A 16,055-nucleotide genomic window follows, 5' to 3' on the forward strand; every position below is an offset into this window, starting at 1 on the left:
GGTCCACTGAATGATTTTAAAAGTGTTTTCACTTTCTCATACAGATGGCTCATTCTGTATTCAGGTATTTGGGGGGGGGGGGGACTGTCAGACTGTCTGGTAGTGGGTGTGTTACCCAGGGTAACACACCGAAGACCTCAAATGCTGTCTATTTCACATTCAGCTACAGTACCTTGATCAACACAAACTCAATGTCTTCTAATGACTAAGTTATTGAGAAAACAGTTTGTTTGTGGTATCTAATTCTAACGTAATGCTAACTGTGTCTTACAGACTCAAACTAACCCGTTGCCCTGTGTTTTCCCTGCAGGTGCTTTGTTCGGAACTGAAAGAACGTGAGCATTTGGTAAAAAGCACTTTGGACCAGGCCCGGATGTTCTTGGCTGACCAGCCCATCGAAGGCCCCGGGGAGCCACGCAAGAATCTGCAGCCCAAGACGGGTTGGTTCACACCTTCTACCCACATACCACAGAAAGTACTCATACCGCTCACTTTTCAACGGGTTTCTGGAAATTCAAAGTCTGAATTTGGTACAAAAATTTCTGAAAATGTATATACCGGTAAATGCATTGTCCTTTAGTCTCGCCCACGCCGTCTACTCACTCCTCACTATCGGCTTCCATCATACTGTGCTCTAACTAAAATGTCAAGAAGTTAAGGTCTACAAAACCTATGGGAATTTAATTTGGGAAATGTTAAGCCCTAATGGTCCATATTACCTACTACTGGATATGCATTTCCTACTTCCTTCTTGGGCAGTGATCTAATCAAATGAGCTCTAATAAAACTAGAAGGCCACTTGGAGAGTGCAGACCTCCGCCAATGCCCGCTATTATTCACTGTGATTGCTTCTTCATGGTATTATTGCTTGTTTGTGAGTCACACCCGGATCTGCTCCAAAATGTTATAGGTTCTTCCTTGGCCCATGCTACACCCTTCCACCAAGTTTCATAACAATCGGCCCAGTCGTTTTTCCCATAATCCTGCTAAAAGACAGACAGACAGACAAACCAACACTTTCTATGAACATCATGTCTTTGCTCATGCATTATGAGCACATTCATAATACATTATAGTGCATTTATAAGGCTTTATAAAACTCTTTATAAATGTTAATGTATAATCATGCATGGTAAATTACAGTATAACAAGGTTTATAAAGTATTATAAGTGGTGGACATATTAGTGTATTATCAGCATTCATAATACCTTCAGACCTCCATGTCAAAGTAGACAAGACATACGAGTAGCAAAAAGTTTAGACCATCCCAGGAAAGTCTTCGTAAAGTCAATCCACTATTGATCTGAACCCCAACCTCTCTGGTTCTCTAAGCGGGTTAAACCAAATGCTACAGTCGGCACGATCTGCCCCACTTCTGAGGCTGCAAGCCCTTCAAATAGCATCCAGTCAACTTTGAACTGCCGCTCACCCCCATCTCAGAGATCAGGCCACTGCTAAACATGCACCAACTCATTCAGCAGCATTGTGTGTCTGTCCTTCTTGGATGAGGCATGGTAGACTTTAGCACATTTCCCTTCAAACTAAAACCCTACTGTGTAAATAATTAAAGCAACACAAGGGGCGGTGTACAGACGAGAGCACAGACCGATTGGCTTGTTGTCTGTCTGTGATCTTTAATATGCGTATCAAAGCGCCGTCTCATTCTATAAATAGATAAAAAGCTGATTTAAGATCAGAGGCGGCGTCTGTTGTTTCATCAGTGTATATGGGACACTGATCTGAAATCTTAACCAGTTTGATTGTCTTAAATTCTCTCTTTCAGTCTCTTGCTTTGTCTGCGCCAGTGAATTGAGTGACCTCTTTTCCCATTTAGTTGGTACCTCCCGTTCTTCATGATCAACGACAGATACTGTCACACTGCGTATCTGCATGACACACTATCTCTGTCTGGCAGATGTCCAGAGCCTGGCGTGGGTGTGTGTGCGTGTGTGTGTGCGTGTGTGTGTGTGTGTGTGTGTGTGTGTGTGTGTGTGTGTGTGTGTGTGTGGGTGTGTGTGCATAGCGAAGGAGAGAGGGAAAGAAAGAGAGCAGGATTGTAACAGATGAAGATGGCAATTCAATCACAATCGTGCTGCGAGAGAGTTAAGAGCTTAGAACACATAAAAGCTGCTACATCTGCCTTTGTAGCTTAAACGGGTAATTTCAGCTGGGGGGGGACCGTTTTCTCCTCCTCCACTCTATCACCGTTTTCTCCTCCTCCACTCTATCTGCATTCTCTGATTATGTGACCTTTAACCCATCCTAACCACCTCACACCTGTCCTCCCCCCCTCCCCTCCAGACCTCACCCCGGAGGAGAAGGCGCGCGGCGTGGCCCGGGCCATCCGCAAACAAACGGGCGAGGTGCGTGAGCGCTGGGAGCGTTTGCGGGGGCACGTGGACGGCTGGCAGACTCAGGTGGAGCGAGCCCTGGAGCGGCTCCAGGAGCTCCAGAGCAACATGGACCAGCTGGACCTGAGGCTGACCCAGGCGGAGGAGGCCAAGGTGGACTGGCAGCCCGTCGGAGACCTTCTGATAGACTCGCTGCAGGACCACATCGAGAGGACCATGGTGAGGAGGAGGGGACGGACGGAAGCCGGACGTTTCACTTGAACTCACAAAATTCCCACACTTCTCTCTTCATGTTCTAAACTATTGTCGTCACCATGAGTGCACCATTGTGGCTGGACAGAGGCTGCACTTGGTTGAATTTTGACCCTTTTGACAAGTTAGTCCCATTGCAATTGAGTGGGTCATTTCCAAGGGAGACGTGGCCAAGACAACAAGCACCACAATTACAGTCATAAAGAAAACATCATGTTAAAATTTTATTGAATGATTAAATAGCAAACAATTGAAGAAACAGTGAGAGAAAGAGTATTAGAAAGAGGGGGAGAATGACAGAGAGCGAGGAGAAAGAGTGGCAAAGACCTAAAATAGTCAACTCAGGATGTTCAGGTCATATGAGGAGAAGCCTTCCCTCACTGTTGCATCAATTTAACGATCTATTACTCAATAGAAAACATCCTCATGATGTATTGCATCCCCATGGCATCACTGTGCAGACAGCATGGCTGATGATGATATGGCATCACTGTGAAGACAGCATGGCTGATGATATCCCATGTAGTCCTTACTCAATTCAATAATAATTGCTTTTCCTAACGTCCGCTCCCCTCTGTCCAGGCCTTCAAAGAGGAGGTCGCCCCATTGCGTCAGGATGTGCGCCTGGTCAACAAGCTTTCTGCAGATCTGACGCCCCTGGACGTGCAGCTGTCCTCCACCGCCTCCAGACAACTGGACCAGCTCAACATGAGATGGAAACTGCTACAGGTGCTGTCGATCGCAACTATGACTTTCCCCTTATTGGAAGATTTCATGCCCCAAGTCCCACGATGGAGTTTAATCACCAAAGGCTTCTCACATTCTGATCATTATTGTACACTTGTAAATAATTGTTCACTAAAGAGTGAGTCTCTCCTGATTGAAATGAAGCTTAGTGTAAGTTCAATTAGGAAGACTATCCACGTACTCATTCATTCATTCATTCATTCATTCCTCTCCCTCTTCTCCGCTCTCCTGCTCGTGTCAGCTGATCAGAATCAGAATCACTTTTATTGCCACAATATGTAAATATGACATTTGAGGAATTTGTCTTTAGTGTAAGTATGCAGCGTAGCGGTCATATCGATATTCAGAAGATAAAAAGAAGATATCTAAAAGACAAAATCACAACAATTGCAAGTGCAGTCCAATATATACAATGTATACGAATAGGAGTGTTAAATAGGCATTCAATAGGAATTTACAGTCCAAGCGGTGCACAAGAGTAATATAACAGAGTAAAAAGTTTTAGCACTTTAGTTCTTGACTCTAGCGCTTTTGTTAAACCACTCAGAGCTAGCCATATTTTCCTATCACGCCTTAGCCGTCAACTTTGAAAGCTGTCCTCCTCTCTTCTCTTGTGCTGCCTGCTGTCATTTCACTGGGAATTGTAGGTAGTTATACTGTAGGTAATCGCAGGTTGTGTTTTCCCACAGCTTCCTGTCATTCCTCTGTGACTCTCTCCACAATCCATTTAGAAAGGCCTTTGTACAAAATGAATTTGTGACAAAGTGCTTTACAAAGCAACATAGGGCCGATGAAAACAAAAGAGAACAAACGCACGACAGACCAGTCACTCATTTTCTCTTTCTTTCTGCCACTTCTCATTCTGTTCCATTTTGTCTGCATTTACTTATATAAAAGAGTGAGCGCTCCTTTCTAGCGTCCCTCATACGCCGCGCATGTCATTTGAGCAAAGAGCAAGTGTCCCTGTAATAATAGTGAGGTAGAGTATACTGCACATGCACTATATCCGTATCCGTTCTCCCCACTTCCTACTTTCCCACTTTCTCTCCCTGCCTGCTTGTCTTTTTCTATATATCTTTCTCTCTCTCTCTCTTTTCTCTCTGTCTGCATGCTGACTCTACTTTGTGTCAGCCAGACACACAAGGGACTGAGTGAGAGTTGTCCCTCTACCTGTGTACCTGTTTTATTTGAACCCAACTCTGTGCTCACCGTGACACCATGTCACTCTACATCAATAGACACTATTGTCACAGCACACCTGTCACATCCGCTGCTACTCCACCCACTGGAATGCCTCGGTCTGATTCTCTGTGGGACTCTCTGTGTGTTTCGCGGAGCGGGGCATGTCTCAGCCTTGGGGGGGGGGGGAGCCGTGGAGAAGTCTCTTGAACAAGTCACCAGAGACAGTGAGAAGAGAGGGGATGTTGCTGTGCGGCTGAACGGCTGCATACTATACAAGCTCATACCGAGGTGCAAATTCACACCATTGAGTGTTTTTAAGTGTGCCAGTTGTGTAAAATGATCTGATCAAAGAAGGTCTCAGTTCTTTTACACTTTCCTTTCTTTTCCTTGTCGGGCGACAAATACATATTGTAGGTCAATCTAGTTGTCACAAAGTGGGACTTAAACTGATCTGAATGAGGGTAGGGACTTGAAAGCGTTTGAGCTAATCTGAATCCAGTATCGAATGTTCTTATCACATCTGATTCCTTTCTAATCCATTATCGAACCCCAATCAAAAAAAAATCAAAAACACGGCACTTCACATCACAGTTGTGATTTCACAGTGATTTCCTTTCCATTTGGAGAAGGGTGCCCATGCTTTCCAACGTTGACCCGCGAACTGAGACATGGAGACTGACTGGTGATGCAAGTGTCTGTCATCATTGGCAAGGGGCAGGTGGGGGTTTTGGGGTCAATAAGAGGATTCGATCGATTTGGGGATTAACAAATCTGGGTATAGAAAAAGGTAAGATGGCACTTTATTAGTCCCCTTGGTGAAATATTTTGCTAACTTTGGAAATGGTTCCAAAATGGAACCAGGTTACAGAGCCCAACCCAAATCTCAATTTAACCCCTGTCTGGTCAAAAGAATGCTTGTCTAGTGTGATACCTATTTGGATGACGACCTTGGACACACAACAGATAGTGGTCTCCTTGGGTCTCCCCCCATTTCTGCTGCTTGCCCGGCTAGTGGGTGTTGCCCGAGGTGACCAGAGGTGGGAGGAGGACACACGGGTCACACAGCCCAGCTGTGATGCCATCAGCTTAAAGGACAGCAGGCAGCCGCAGATGGACCGTGATCTTTGCAGACATTGCAGTGGGAAAATTGTGCAGTGCAGTCACATTGCATTTGTATAGAGCCTGTTTCAAATTCCCCTACATGGAGGCACGCGGTATTTCCAGTATTTACCAGTTATGTATTAATGAAAATGAAATCTTGGCATAGGAAGAAAATTAAAGTTAGAAGACTAATTGTGACACTTGGGAGACACTGGCAGTCTGGCACACAGTGAAACTCTGCAGACGGGCCAATTTGTGGCCTGGTGATTTTCCCCTTTCTCTCTTTCTCTCAGTGTGCAGGGACAGCTTCACTAATAAGCCCAATCTGACTGTGTGCTTTGATGATCTGGTTTTCACATGCAGACAGCCCCCATCTTCACATGCAGACAGCCCCCACCTTCCTCTCTGTGGGACAGTCGCCATAATAGTCATTAGCGGGCAGACAGAGACCAGGCTCTTAGCCATTCTGTGCCTATTTTCTCAGTGCCCTGCGTGGAAGGGCCTTATTTGCCCACCATTGTGTGTGTGTGTGTGTGTGTGTGTGTCAGTAGTACAGACTGCCAATATTATCCTGGTAGACAGCCTGATACAGCACAATAACCCGACTGTCACGTAGGACACAGATTCCCTGCTGGAGAGGTCAATACACAGCTTGCATCGGCGCACAGGAGAGAGAGAGAGAGAGTGTGTGTGTGTGTCTGTATGGTTTGTAACTCACACCTGCACACCGCCATTGTTGTAAGCCCCATGTTTTACTGGTTGCACTTCATGCCAAGGTGAATCACTGCTGAACTATGGCTGTCATGTGGTTCCCTTTCCAGCAGTGTGTACAATAGAGCTACCATAATTGACAGGCTTACAGCATATCAACTGTGAGGCTTCAGCTGACTTCTCTTCACTTCAGTGAACTCAAAATGCTATTGGGCGATGCAATATAATTTCTGTACAAAGCAAAGACATACACTCCACTTCACTGCTATTCAGCACCTAATGATAGTATTCATTCTCATTCAATTCATTCCAGATAAGATATAAAAACCTTTTCGAGGGATTCTCAATATTGGGATTTTAAAGCAAATCCACTTGTCAATGAATTGCATTGAAATTGAAATTCAGTTAACCCCGACCATGACCCCAAATGCCCATTGCATAGTACTGTATACATGTGTGTTTGTTTATCCTTTATATGGCTGACTGTCCTGTGTCCGCTCTGTCTGGTGGTTGTGCAGGTGGCAGTGGAAGACCGGCTGAAGCTCCTTCAGGAAGCCCACCGAGACTTTGGCCCCTCCTCCCAGCACTTCCTGTCCAGTGAGTACGGAGCCAGGTCACTTTTCTTAACCTTCAGGAGCGCTCGCTTTGTTTCCGCTCAGTTACAGTACGGCTCATTTTTTCATTTCCATTTTTCCACGGTTTGGATTCCGTTACACTATTGTTCCTAGTCATACTGTACATGCTCAGAGTGGACGCGCGCACACACACACACACACACACACACACACACACACACACACACACACACACACACACACACACACACACACACACACCCCAAGGCAGTTTGGTTTGCAGACGAGGCATTTTACTCTTGAATAATGCAGGGCTTAATTACAGCGGCTGCCTCCACTTCCTCTCCCATCAGAGTGGTCATTAACAGAGCAAGAAAGAGTTGGAGACAGAAGAGGGAGAGAGAGATGGAGAGATAGAGCGAGAAGACAAATGCAGGAGTATCACCATTAAACAAAGCAGTCAGTCTTCCGCTTGACTTTCCTCTCTATCCTCCTTTTCTTTAATCACACGGCCATTAGTGCGAGTTTTGATTGGCCTGTGCTGTGGCTCTCGGGCACGGACACAAAATGGACGGCGTGCGATTTTCGAGCAGGTGGGAAGCTCAGCTGCGGCGCCATGTCACCCGATTTGTCACATATGTACTAAGTAAACTCGCTGGGAGCTCGGCAGCAGACAAAACAGCAGCCTGTATATCTTCTCTCATCTCTCTGGCACAGAGGCGCTATCTACTCCATCACGCCGTTCACCCTCATTACACTACTAGCTTCATATTCCCTCGGGGATCAATAACGTAGCGCGTCCTTACTTCTCCCGATCCATCTAGTGGATCTCTCAATCTCTCTTATAATCGCTTTCTCTTACTGTCGCTTCATCCTTCTGCTCGCGCGCCGTGCGTCTCTCTAGCCGTAGGGGCTGTGTCGAGGAGGAGGGGAGGCGGCAGGGCAATAAATCAAGCAACAACTCTGCTCCATGTGGCTCCTGAGAGCTACTAAAGTCTGCTGTTGCTGCCTGACCTGACGAAGAGCCTGCATCGGCTCGAAACGTTGTCTTTTAAATGCAAAATTAAACAAAACATTGGGAGCAAATCAGTGTCGCGAGTCTCTTTTAATCTTGATGAATTAACCACTTTGGACTCAGCACCTACAAGAAGAGATGTGCGTGTGTTTTCTCTAATTTTTCTAGCTACTAAAGTCTAACATTTAGCTGCTTTTACATATCGCATCAAGTTGTCATTGTGCGGGTCGCCTCGCTCTATGACGATCTCATCGCTTATCCGTTCTCTTCACTCTGTTCTCCATCTTGTATTCTCACATTGAAACCCGCCAAGATTACACATTATGCCGTGGGATGTGGCACCTTTTGTCTTTTTTGCAAATGTAGGCATTAGATCTGTCTATTTTGATGTCTTTTTCTTTGTTTTTTCTTGCCCTCTCCTCCTCCACTCCTTCTTTGTACCGATACCTTTTTACAATAAAATTACAGCTTTACACGCTTTTTTTAAACACAGGTAAACGGCGTGTTGTAAACGCCATTGACACTTTCACTTTGCCTCCCAACCCGTTCAGCCGCTCCCCCGGAGCAGGCGTTTCAGTGGATAAACTCACTGTCCCAGGCTTCAGGGCAGGCACACTGGACACTAACACCAGTAGATTGACCTGACAGTGTCTCCAATAACATTACAGTTACATAAACTGTGGCAAGGCCACGATATGGTCACGACCGGCTTAACGGTTAATCAACGTAATCACTCTATAGAAATTTAAACTAATGTTCTGAAACACACGGCAGTATTTGGGCTGTGTCAAAACAGGACAGTTATCAGACTAGCATCGGAAATACCACAATTTACATTCAGAATAAATAAGGCATAAGGTTAACGTTAGAATACGAATTTTATTTTGAAAGCCCTAAAGCGGAAGACCTACTTTTACATTCTGGCTGACGCTTGTTCAGTAAATGCTGGAAACTCATCTGATCCTAGCAGAGATGTTTGGCATATTCCGTCATTTAGGTTCCATTAGACACAATCTAAAGACATTTAAAGAAATTAACCGTTAAGAACGTCGAAATTCAGCCTGTGAGAATCATTGACATCGGTATTAAGGGTAAAGAAAAATACACTTTCCAGCTGGTGTGCTATTCATATCGCGACCGAAGAAAAGGGACTTGAGAGAGCCATGCCAATTTAGTTTTTTCCTTTACAATTTCATGCACAGTAAGAATCTTATTTATACATGACCTAGCCTAAAGTATACCATTATGGAAGTTTTAGAGGTGAGAATGATTTAAAGGCAAGCTCCAATCAAACACTAAAGTGGGTTACTGCACTGCATGAAAAGTTGTGCTGCGTTTATTCAGACGCTGTTTTGATTTTTGACTGTTTGCTCTCTCTCTTGCTCTCCCTCTCTCTCTCCAGCTTCTGTACAGCTCCCCTGGCAACGTGCAGTTTCTCAGAATAAAGTCCCATATTACATCAAGTAAGTGGAAATGCCTTGGACCACTGAGTCTGTGCCTCTGTGTAAACTCTTTCTATATCAATTGTGTGTGTGTGTGTGTGTGTGTGTGTGTGTGTGTGTGTGTGTGTGTGTGTGTGTGTGTGTGTGTGTGTGTGTGAGAAAGTGAGTGAGTGAGTGTGAGAATTATCATGCTGTTGTCTACATAGCCGGGTGATTATTGTAGTTTTGGAGCAGTGAAGCCTGAGGAATCAATAGGTATTACCTGTACAAATTCATGTTGTGTTTAAAACTCTTTTCCCACATGTTTTGGTGTCTACTCTGAGATTACAGCTAGAATCAAACCGTTTGTGTAGTTTGTAAAAAAAGCATCCACAAAAAATACCTCCTATACCTCAAACATCCCTCACCATTCAATTTAGAATAGGAACCATGTTATGGCTGTGATATCCAAGAAGTCACACAGTTCTGAACAATGAGATAAATCCTATATTCAAATAACCGCTCACATCATTATTCACAACTTCAACTCCACCTGTGTCTCCCTCACAGTGGATCGACTAATTGTCACAGCTAAGATGCCCTGGGGTTGACGCAGATAAAAAGTCTGCAGTATTTGAAATGGACCCTTATCTTGAACCTACAGTACATGTTTTATGCGTGGACGATCTCCAATCTTCTCAACCATTTCTCATTAGAGCTGTGATCTCCTGTGACTCCTCACCTGCATCACACATGGATGATCTCATCCATGAGTACCTCATGCGTTGTGCTGCCCATTAGAAACTTCTTTCTGCTGATTTGCTCCTCGGTGTATATTAAAATTCAAGCTGTTTCAGCCGCACATTGTGCATTCAGTACAGCGCCTTTCCAGAATAGATAATACCTGGCTGCATCCCTCGACAGCCTCCCCCACTATTCTAATAGTCAGTGTAACAACTTAAGCTGGCCATCTCGTCTCGCCTGGCATTCTAATCCTTTGTATATCAGGCCAAGCAGCAGGCAATGTCAACCACACAGAAGGCCTTTAGTGATGGGAACCAGGACAGCAGAAACGTTGCACTTTGGCGCCCTCCAATACAAGTTATAACTGTTTGAATTTTGGAAAGTTTGAAGGACTTACCTACCAAAAAGTTTGCAGGACCTCACTACCATAACATCATGTCCCATGACGTGCGTAAACTGCAGACTGTCCTCTTTTTGTGGCAGGCGAGGGTGCAGATGCTGAGAGAAAGCTTTTGGCAGCAGCTTCAGCTATCATTGGGGACGCTCATCCCTGTGTTACAGCCCCCAATTTGAGATGTAGGCAGAGAAAAGATGGGTGTATTTTTGACTGAAATTGTTTTAACTTAAACTAGGCAGGTCAGTGAGAGGATAAAGTGTTATTTTCAGGCGCGGCAGGGCTTAAATCAAAAGAGCTTTTGAGGGGAAACGGATAAGGAGGATGGATAAATGTGGACCGGCAAAGAGGCGGGCGCACGTACAGAAATGTGGAGACACGGATCAAACGGCTGAGGGTGCACGACATGGGACGAGGTCGAGAGGGGACGTTTTCAGACAAGACGACGAGGAGACAGACGGGGGCGTGAAGGAATATATGATTTAGACGCAAAGAGAGAGCCAGAGCGGGGGCGAGAGACACCTGCACTGTGTTTGGGCCTGCAGCTTGGATCAGAGATGAAAGCCAGAGACAGAACCAAACTCACAGCACAGGCGTTTGGAACTTTGGAGTCAACAACAGCCTGTGATCACAGATGTGCGCAGCCACTGAACCTGCCCACACACACAAGCACAGAAACACACAAAACACACACACGCACGCACCAACAAAACTACGCTCAAACGTGTGTGTCTAACCAACACACACACACACACACACACACACACACACACACACACACACACACACACACACACACACACACACACACACACACACACACACACACACACACACCATATGTTGTGTGTCCTTGCCTCTAGGCTTGTTGAACCCAAACACACGAGCACGTTTTCCCTCCTCAGGGGCAAATTGCCTCAGAAACAGGAAACGGGAAGAAAGGAAATGGGCCGTCTTTAACGGCTGTGCGCTGTGAAAAGTGAATTCTAAATCTGTCACTGTTTGAGCGCTGCCATGAAGCGTCTTTGACACATCCATTTCTCCAAGCTCGTCTGCTCTCCCATCTCCTCCTCCTCTCACTCCCTGCCTCATGTCTCATCTCCTCCTCTCACCCCCTGCCTCATGTCTTTGAGCTGACAAAAGGCTGTTGATTGACCCCCCCCCCCCCCCCCTCTCAGTGGTAAGGTATTTATGGGAGACCTAGGGGGGAATCAATGGCTTCACGTGGGTTCTATGCTGGCCGCCACGTGCCATCGACCTCAGATGCCGTCCCGTTTGACCCGTGACATTTTGTGAGGGAAAAGTGGCCCTGGAAACATGTAGGGGGTGAGTGTGTGTTTGTGCATGTCCTCCCTGGGATGTCTTTGTTGAGCGAGCATCTACTGTGTGTTGACTCTTCAAATTAAGTTGAATTGCGTTTCCAGAAGAACTCAAAGCTGTTTTAGAATGTATTTCGAGTGCTGAAGAGGAGGGTGAGAGGGAGGGGGAAAAAAAGTTTTCCGAAGCGGTTTAAAAAAAGAAGATGGCCGGGGGGGGGGGGGGGGGGGGGATGAAGCAGACAGAGAGAGAGACAATTGAAAACCAGGGAGAGACAGAAGATGTCAAGCGCTGAATGCAGGCACTTATCACCTGTCACCATCGCTTCCTGATAAGGCTGGCAGGAGGTGTCAGCAGGAGGGGGGGGGAGTTGGTGAAATCTTCCCATCTCTCTGGCTCACTCACATATTTGACTGCTTCTGTCTGGTTGGATATCCACACACACGAGTAATCAGTCATCTGCAGGCTCATGGCTATTCATGAGGCTGATCCATGATGTGTGTGACAGTGACAAACTCCCACCAGGGAAGAGAGCCACTTTTGTGCAGCCGCGAGTGTTTGGCTGGTCTGCGGCCAACAGCTTGATGGTGCCACACTACCATTTAGATGCACTGTTTACACATGGTCGCCATGGATACGTGCCAAGGAAGGCTTTCGTTATTGGCTTGCGCTGGCCTTTTGCAGAGTTCAGTCAGGAGTCAGGACCACTATAGTCAAAAGGAAACTTTTCTTGCCATATGCAATAGTTCTATTGGACGGTATGGCTCTGTTCTAGGAGCTCGCTGGCCTTCCATATGCCTCAGGCAGGGAGAGCAGCAGCTGCTTCAGGGAGCTCCCTGCCCTTCCATGTGTTGCCTAAGGCAGGGAGGGCAGCAGCAAAGACCCCCGGCTACAGAACAGAAAGTACAGAAAAAGTGAGGCTGAAATGAAGCAACTTTAAATAAGTATGAGATTTGCTGATCGAATGCCTATAAGGAAGTCAGCGGAGCCAGCAGCTGATGTGAGCTGGCTGGCTTTGTGAGCGGAGGTTGACTTTGTGGCCTACCTGTTTCAAACTACCCTGTTGTCGCCGCCTCTCGCAACAGTAAAGCTGCATTCACACCGACCTATTAAAGTTTTTCGCTGACATCGAGTTTACATACAAAGTCAATGCAAACGAGCGATTGAGCGTATATTCCCCCGAGAGAAAAATCGCTGGGCGTCCGAGCGACAGAGACAGAGCGATAGGGCGAAAATTCGCTCGTCGTCCGAGATGAAATATCCCAACTCGAGCGAAATTTCGCTGGCAAAAGTCGCTCGCTGTTCAACGCTGATTGGCTGCCGTGTGAGAGTGAGTCAAGGATCACACTGGCTTGGAACAAACCGCTGGTTTATTGTGTGGCAACAAACCGCATTGACAGGCTGACAGCTGACATGAAGTGAAGTCTGTACTACCGGTATAGAGCTCGCGTTAGGAGCACGCTGATAGGCTTAGCTTGTAAACAATACGGTGGCTCGTAGTGGACAAACATGACATTGCGTAACGTTATAGCCCCCAGATGTCCGTCAATTCTTGTGCCTTAGGACGAGCGATTTAAACGCAGCGACAGAGCGATTCCAAAGGGTTGAATCGAGCGACAGAGAGAAAAATAAATATCTCGGTGTGAACACAGCTGAAGTGTTTTTCCTCGGCTGCTAGTTCAGTGAGTTGTAGTCATATAGAGTGATCATCAGACTGACACCATTGGAATCTGTGGATTCCCAGTTTTCATTTGTCATCTTTATTGGTCTCTTACTGATGCACACAAACAGAAACGGGCACAGTAACAGGAGATGAGTTGCCAGAACTGCATGAACTGTATAATCAGCGGTGCCTCAGGAGGTCCCTGAAGATCATCAAAGACACAAACCATCCCCACAACAGCCTGTTCTCCCTGCTACCCTCAGGGAGGAGATACAGGGTTCCAAAAGCATGCACAAATCGCTTGAGGAACAGTTTCTTCCCGCAGGCCACGAGACTCCTTAACATACACAAATAGTGTAGTAGTCGTACCGTACCGTACTGCAGCTGCTACCATTATGTATGCCTAATGTTTAATTGTATGTTTAATAAGGTACATGCTATTTGCACCTGTATGTCAAATACGTCAAATTTAAAATGTCTGAACACGTCTAACGTATGCACAATGCCTAATGTTAATTGTATGTTTAATAAGGTACATGCTATTTGCACCTGCATGTCAAATACGTCGAATTTAAAATGTCTGAACACGTCTAACGTATGCACATGACATGTGCACCTATGTGCAATGAATAAGCCACTGACTTGTCTTATCGCTATTCTGCCTTATTGCCTATTGCTGCTTAGTATTGCTTATTGATGCCTATTTCTTATTGCCTATTGCTCATTGCTTGTTGCCTATTTGTACTATGTCGTAAACGGAGTCCACAGCACAAGAATTTCACACGTGATACTTGTACCATGGAGTGACAATAAAAATCTTGAATCTTGAATCTAACACCTGTAATGCTATGCTCAATATGTGGTGTGCTACAGGATAGAAGTGAGTAATTAACAAAAACGCCACTTAAGCTTCTGTTGGGCTCGGCAGTCAGGAAATGCTGCACTAAACAGGAAAGGGCCATCACTTTGATGACCTTAATTGTTCTGGTTCCACTCTGTCAGCCTAAAAGGGTCAGACCAGACGACTGGTTTCTATCGGATGGCTCCAGCCTGCTTTGCTTCCACAGACGGATCTCTCGTAAAACAGATCTAGTAAAAGTTTATTTTTCCCCTCGCCGTGCTCAAGTGGCGGCATCAATTTCATCATTCCTTCACCTCCCGCTGTATCCTGTTCCCTGACCCCATTTTGATTTATTGATGTTTACTCACGCCTCGCCCCACCAGACTCAACCGGCTTTGTCCCCAGACGCTCTGAGCGCGCGGCGCACAGCCACCTCCCGGCCACTCGGCAGCTTCACTGCCATTTCTGGATGCAAACTCTTTCATTTCATCATCGGCACCGTTTTCCATCAAATGTTTCAATGTTTGGAACTTTTTCTGAACATTGTCCTGTAGTCGCTCACTGAGTTAGATCATCACACCAACACTGCCTGGGTTAAGGGCTCATCTCCCACCCATGCTTATAGACGGTTTTAACTTGACAACAATAACAAATGTCACAACCCACCTGAATATCCGGTTTACTTCCTGTATAGATAGCTGTGCGCAGGTTGATATTCGGCTCATATTAAATGTTAACGTGACGCCGTGTCTCCGACAGACACAGTAACAACGTAGCCTATTTCGGTCTTTATGTCTTGTAGTAGTTAGTAGTAGTTGTTGTTGTTGATAGTTGCCATAACAACCAGCCCTGTCAGAAAAACGTGCACACACTGGGTAATAGGAACCGTTGTTGTCTGGTCCAGAGCTAGCCTGAGAGGCTAATAAAAGCTACATGTTACAGTGTAAGCTGACTAGTACGTTATTGCACGCATAGGCCTATCTTTGCATTTAAACGTTTACATAGCAAAAAACATTTTTTTAAATAGAAGTATGTCAGTGTTTCCCCCTGAACAGCTGAGAAAGTGGACACTGTAAATAGCACTGTGAAGATGATAGAATGGTAATGCAACATTTAATGATAACAACCGCCATAAAACACCAAAGAAGAAGCTGAGAAAAAGGTGCTGTGGGATTGCAGCTTGTGAAAACCATCTATATAGCTAAAAATAAGTCTGCACTAACGGTTCTGTAACGGCATTGATACATTTCTCAATACGCCGTGAGCGTCACAGGTCCTCCCACAGAGACAGAAGGACGGTTGAAGTCCACCCAGTTTGCATCTTCAAGAAGATTTCAGGCTGTACGTCTGCCAGCAAATCCCTCAGTCTTTGTCCCTCTTCTGTTTCATATTATTCTCTGATGCCTCTGTTCGCGCTCACAATAGTCTCCCTCTGTGTTATCTAATCCGTAGCAGCTTTGTAGTAGATGTGTCACCGGTTCTCCTCTTCCTCCTGAAGGAGAACAGAGGAGATTGTTAGGTAGAACAAAGGCTCAGCGTGGAGGACAGTTGAAGCGGACAGCATGCTCGTCCTCATTATGGCATTCATGAGCTGTGGAAGTAAACAAAAGCCCTCCAATCTTTTCGTTGATGGAAATGCTGCCTGCCTCTGCGCGCGTGTGTGCGTGCGTGTGTGTGTGTGTGTGTATGTGTGTGTGTGTGTGTAAGTAAGTAAATAAGTATGACGCAGGTTTTCGTAGC

At 45.8% G+C, this 16,055-nt stretch overlaps 1 protein-coding gene across 4 annotated transcripts in view; it reads left to right on the plus strand.

Annotated features, from left to right (window-relative positions):
- Positions 1 to 16,055, plus strand: part of utrn (utrophin) — a 249,561-nt gene that overhangs the window by 177,718 nt on the left and 55,788 nt on the right. For all 4 annotated transcript variants that reach the window (XM_083643533.1, XM_083643535.1, XM_083643534.1 and 1 more), the window contains 5 exons: positions 311 to 440; positions 2,303 to 2,571; positions 3,187 to 3,333; positions 6,864 to 6,942; positions 9,338 to 9,398. In XM_083643533.1, coding sequence (XP_083499659.1) covers positions 311 to 440; positions 2,303 to 2,571; positions 3,187 to 3,333; positions 6,864 to 6,942; positions 9,338 to 9,398 — 686 coding nt within the window. The remainder of the gene's footprint in view (positions 1 to 310; positions 441 to 2,302; positions 2,572 to 3,186; positions 3,334 to 6,863; positions 6,943 to 9,337; positions 9,399 to 16,055) is intronic.

Source organism: Poromitra crassiceps (genome assembly GCF_964638095.1).
Source record: "Poromitra crassiceps genome assembly, chromosome: 9".
NCBI classification, from domain to species: domain Eukaryota; kingdom Metazoa; phylum Chordata; class Actinopteri; order Beryciformes; family Melamphaidae; genus Poromitra; species Poromitra crassiceps.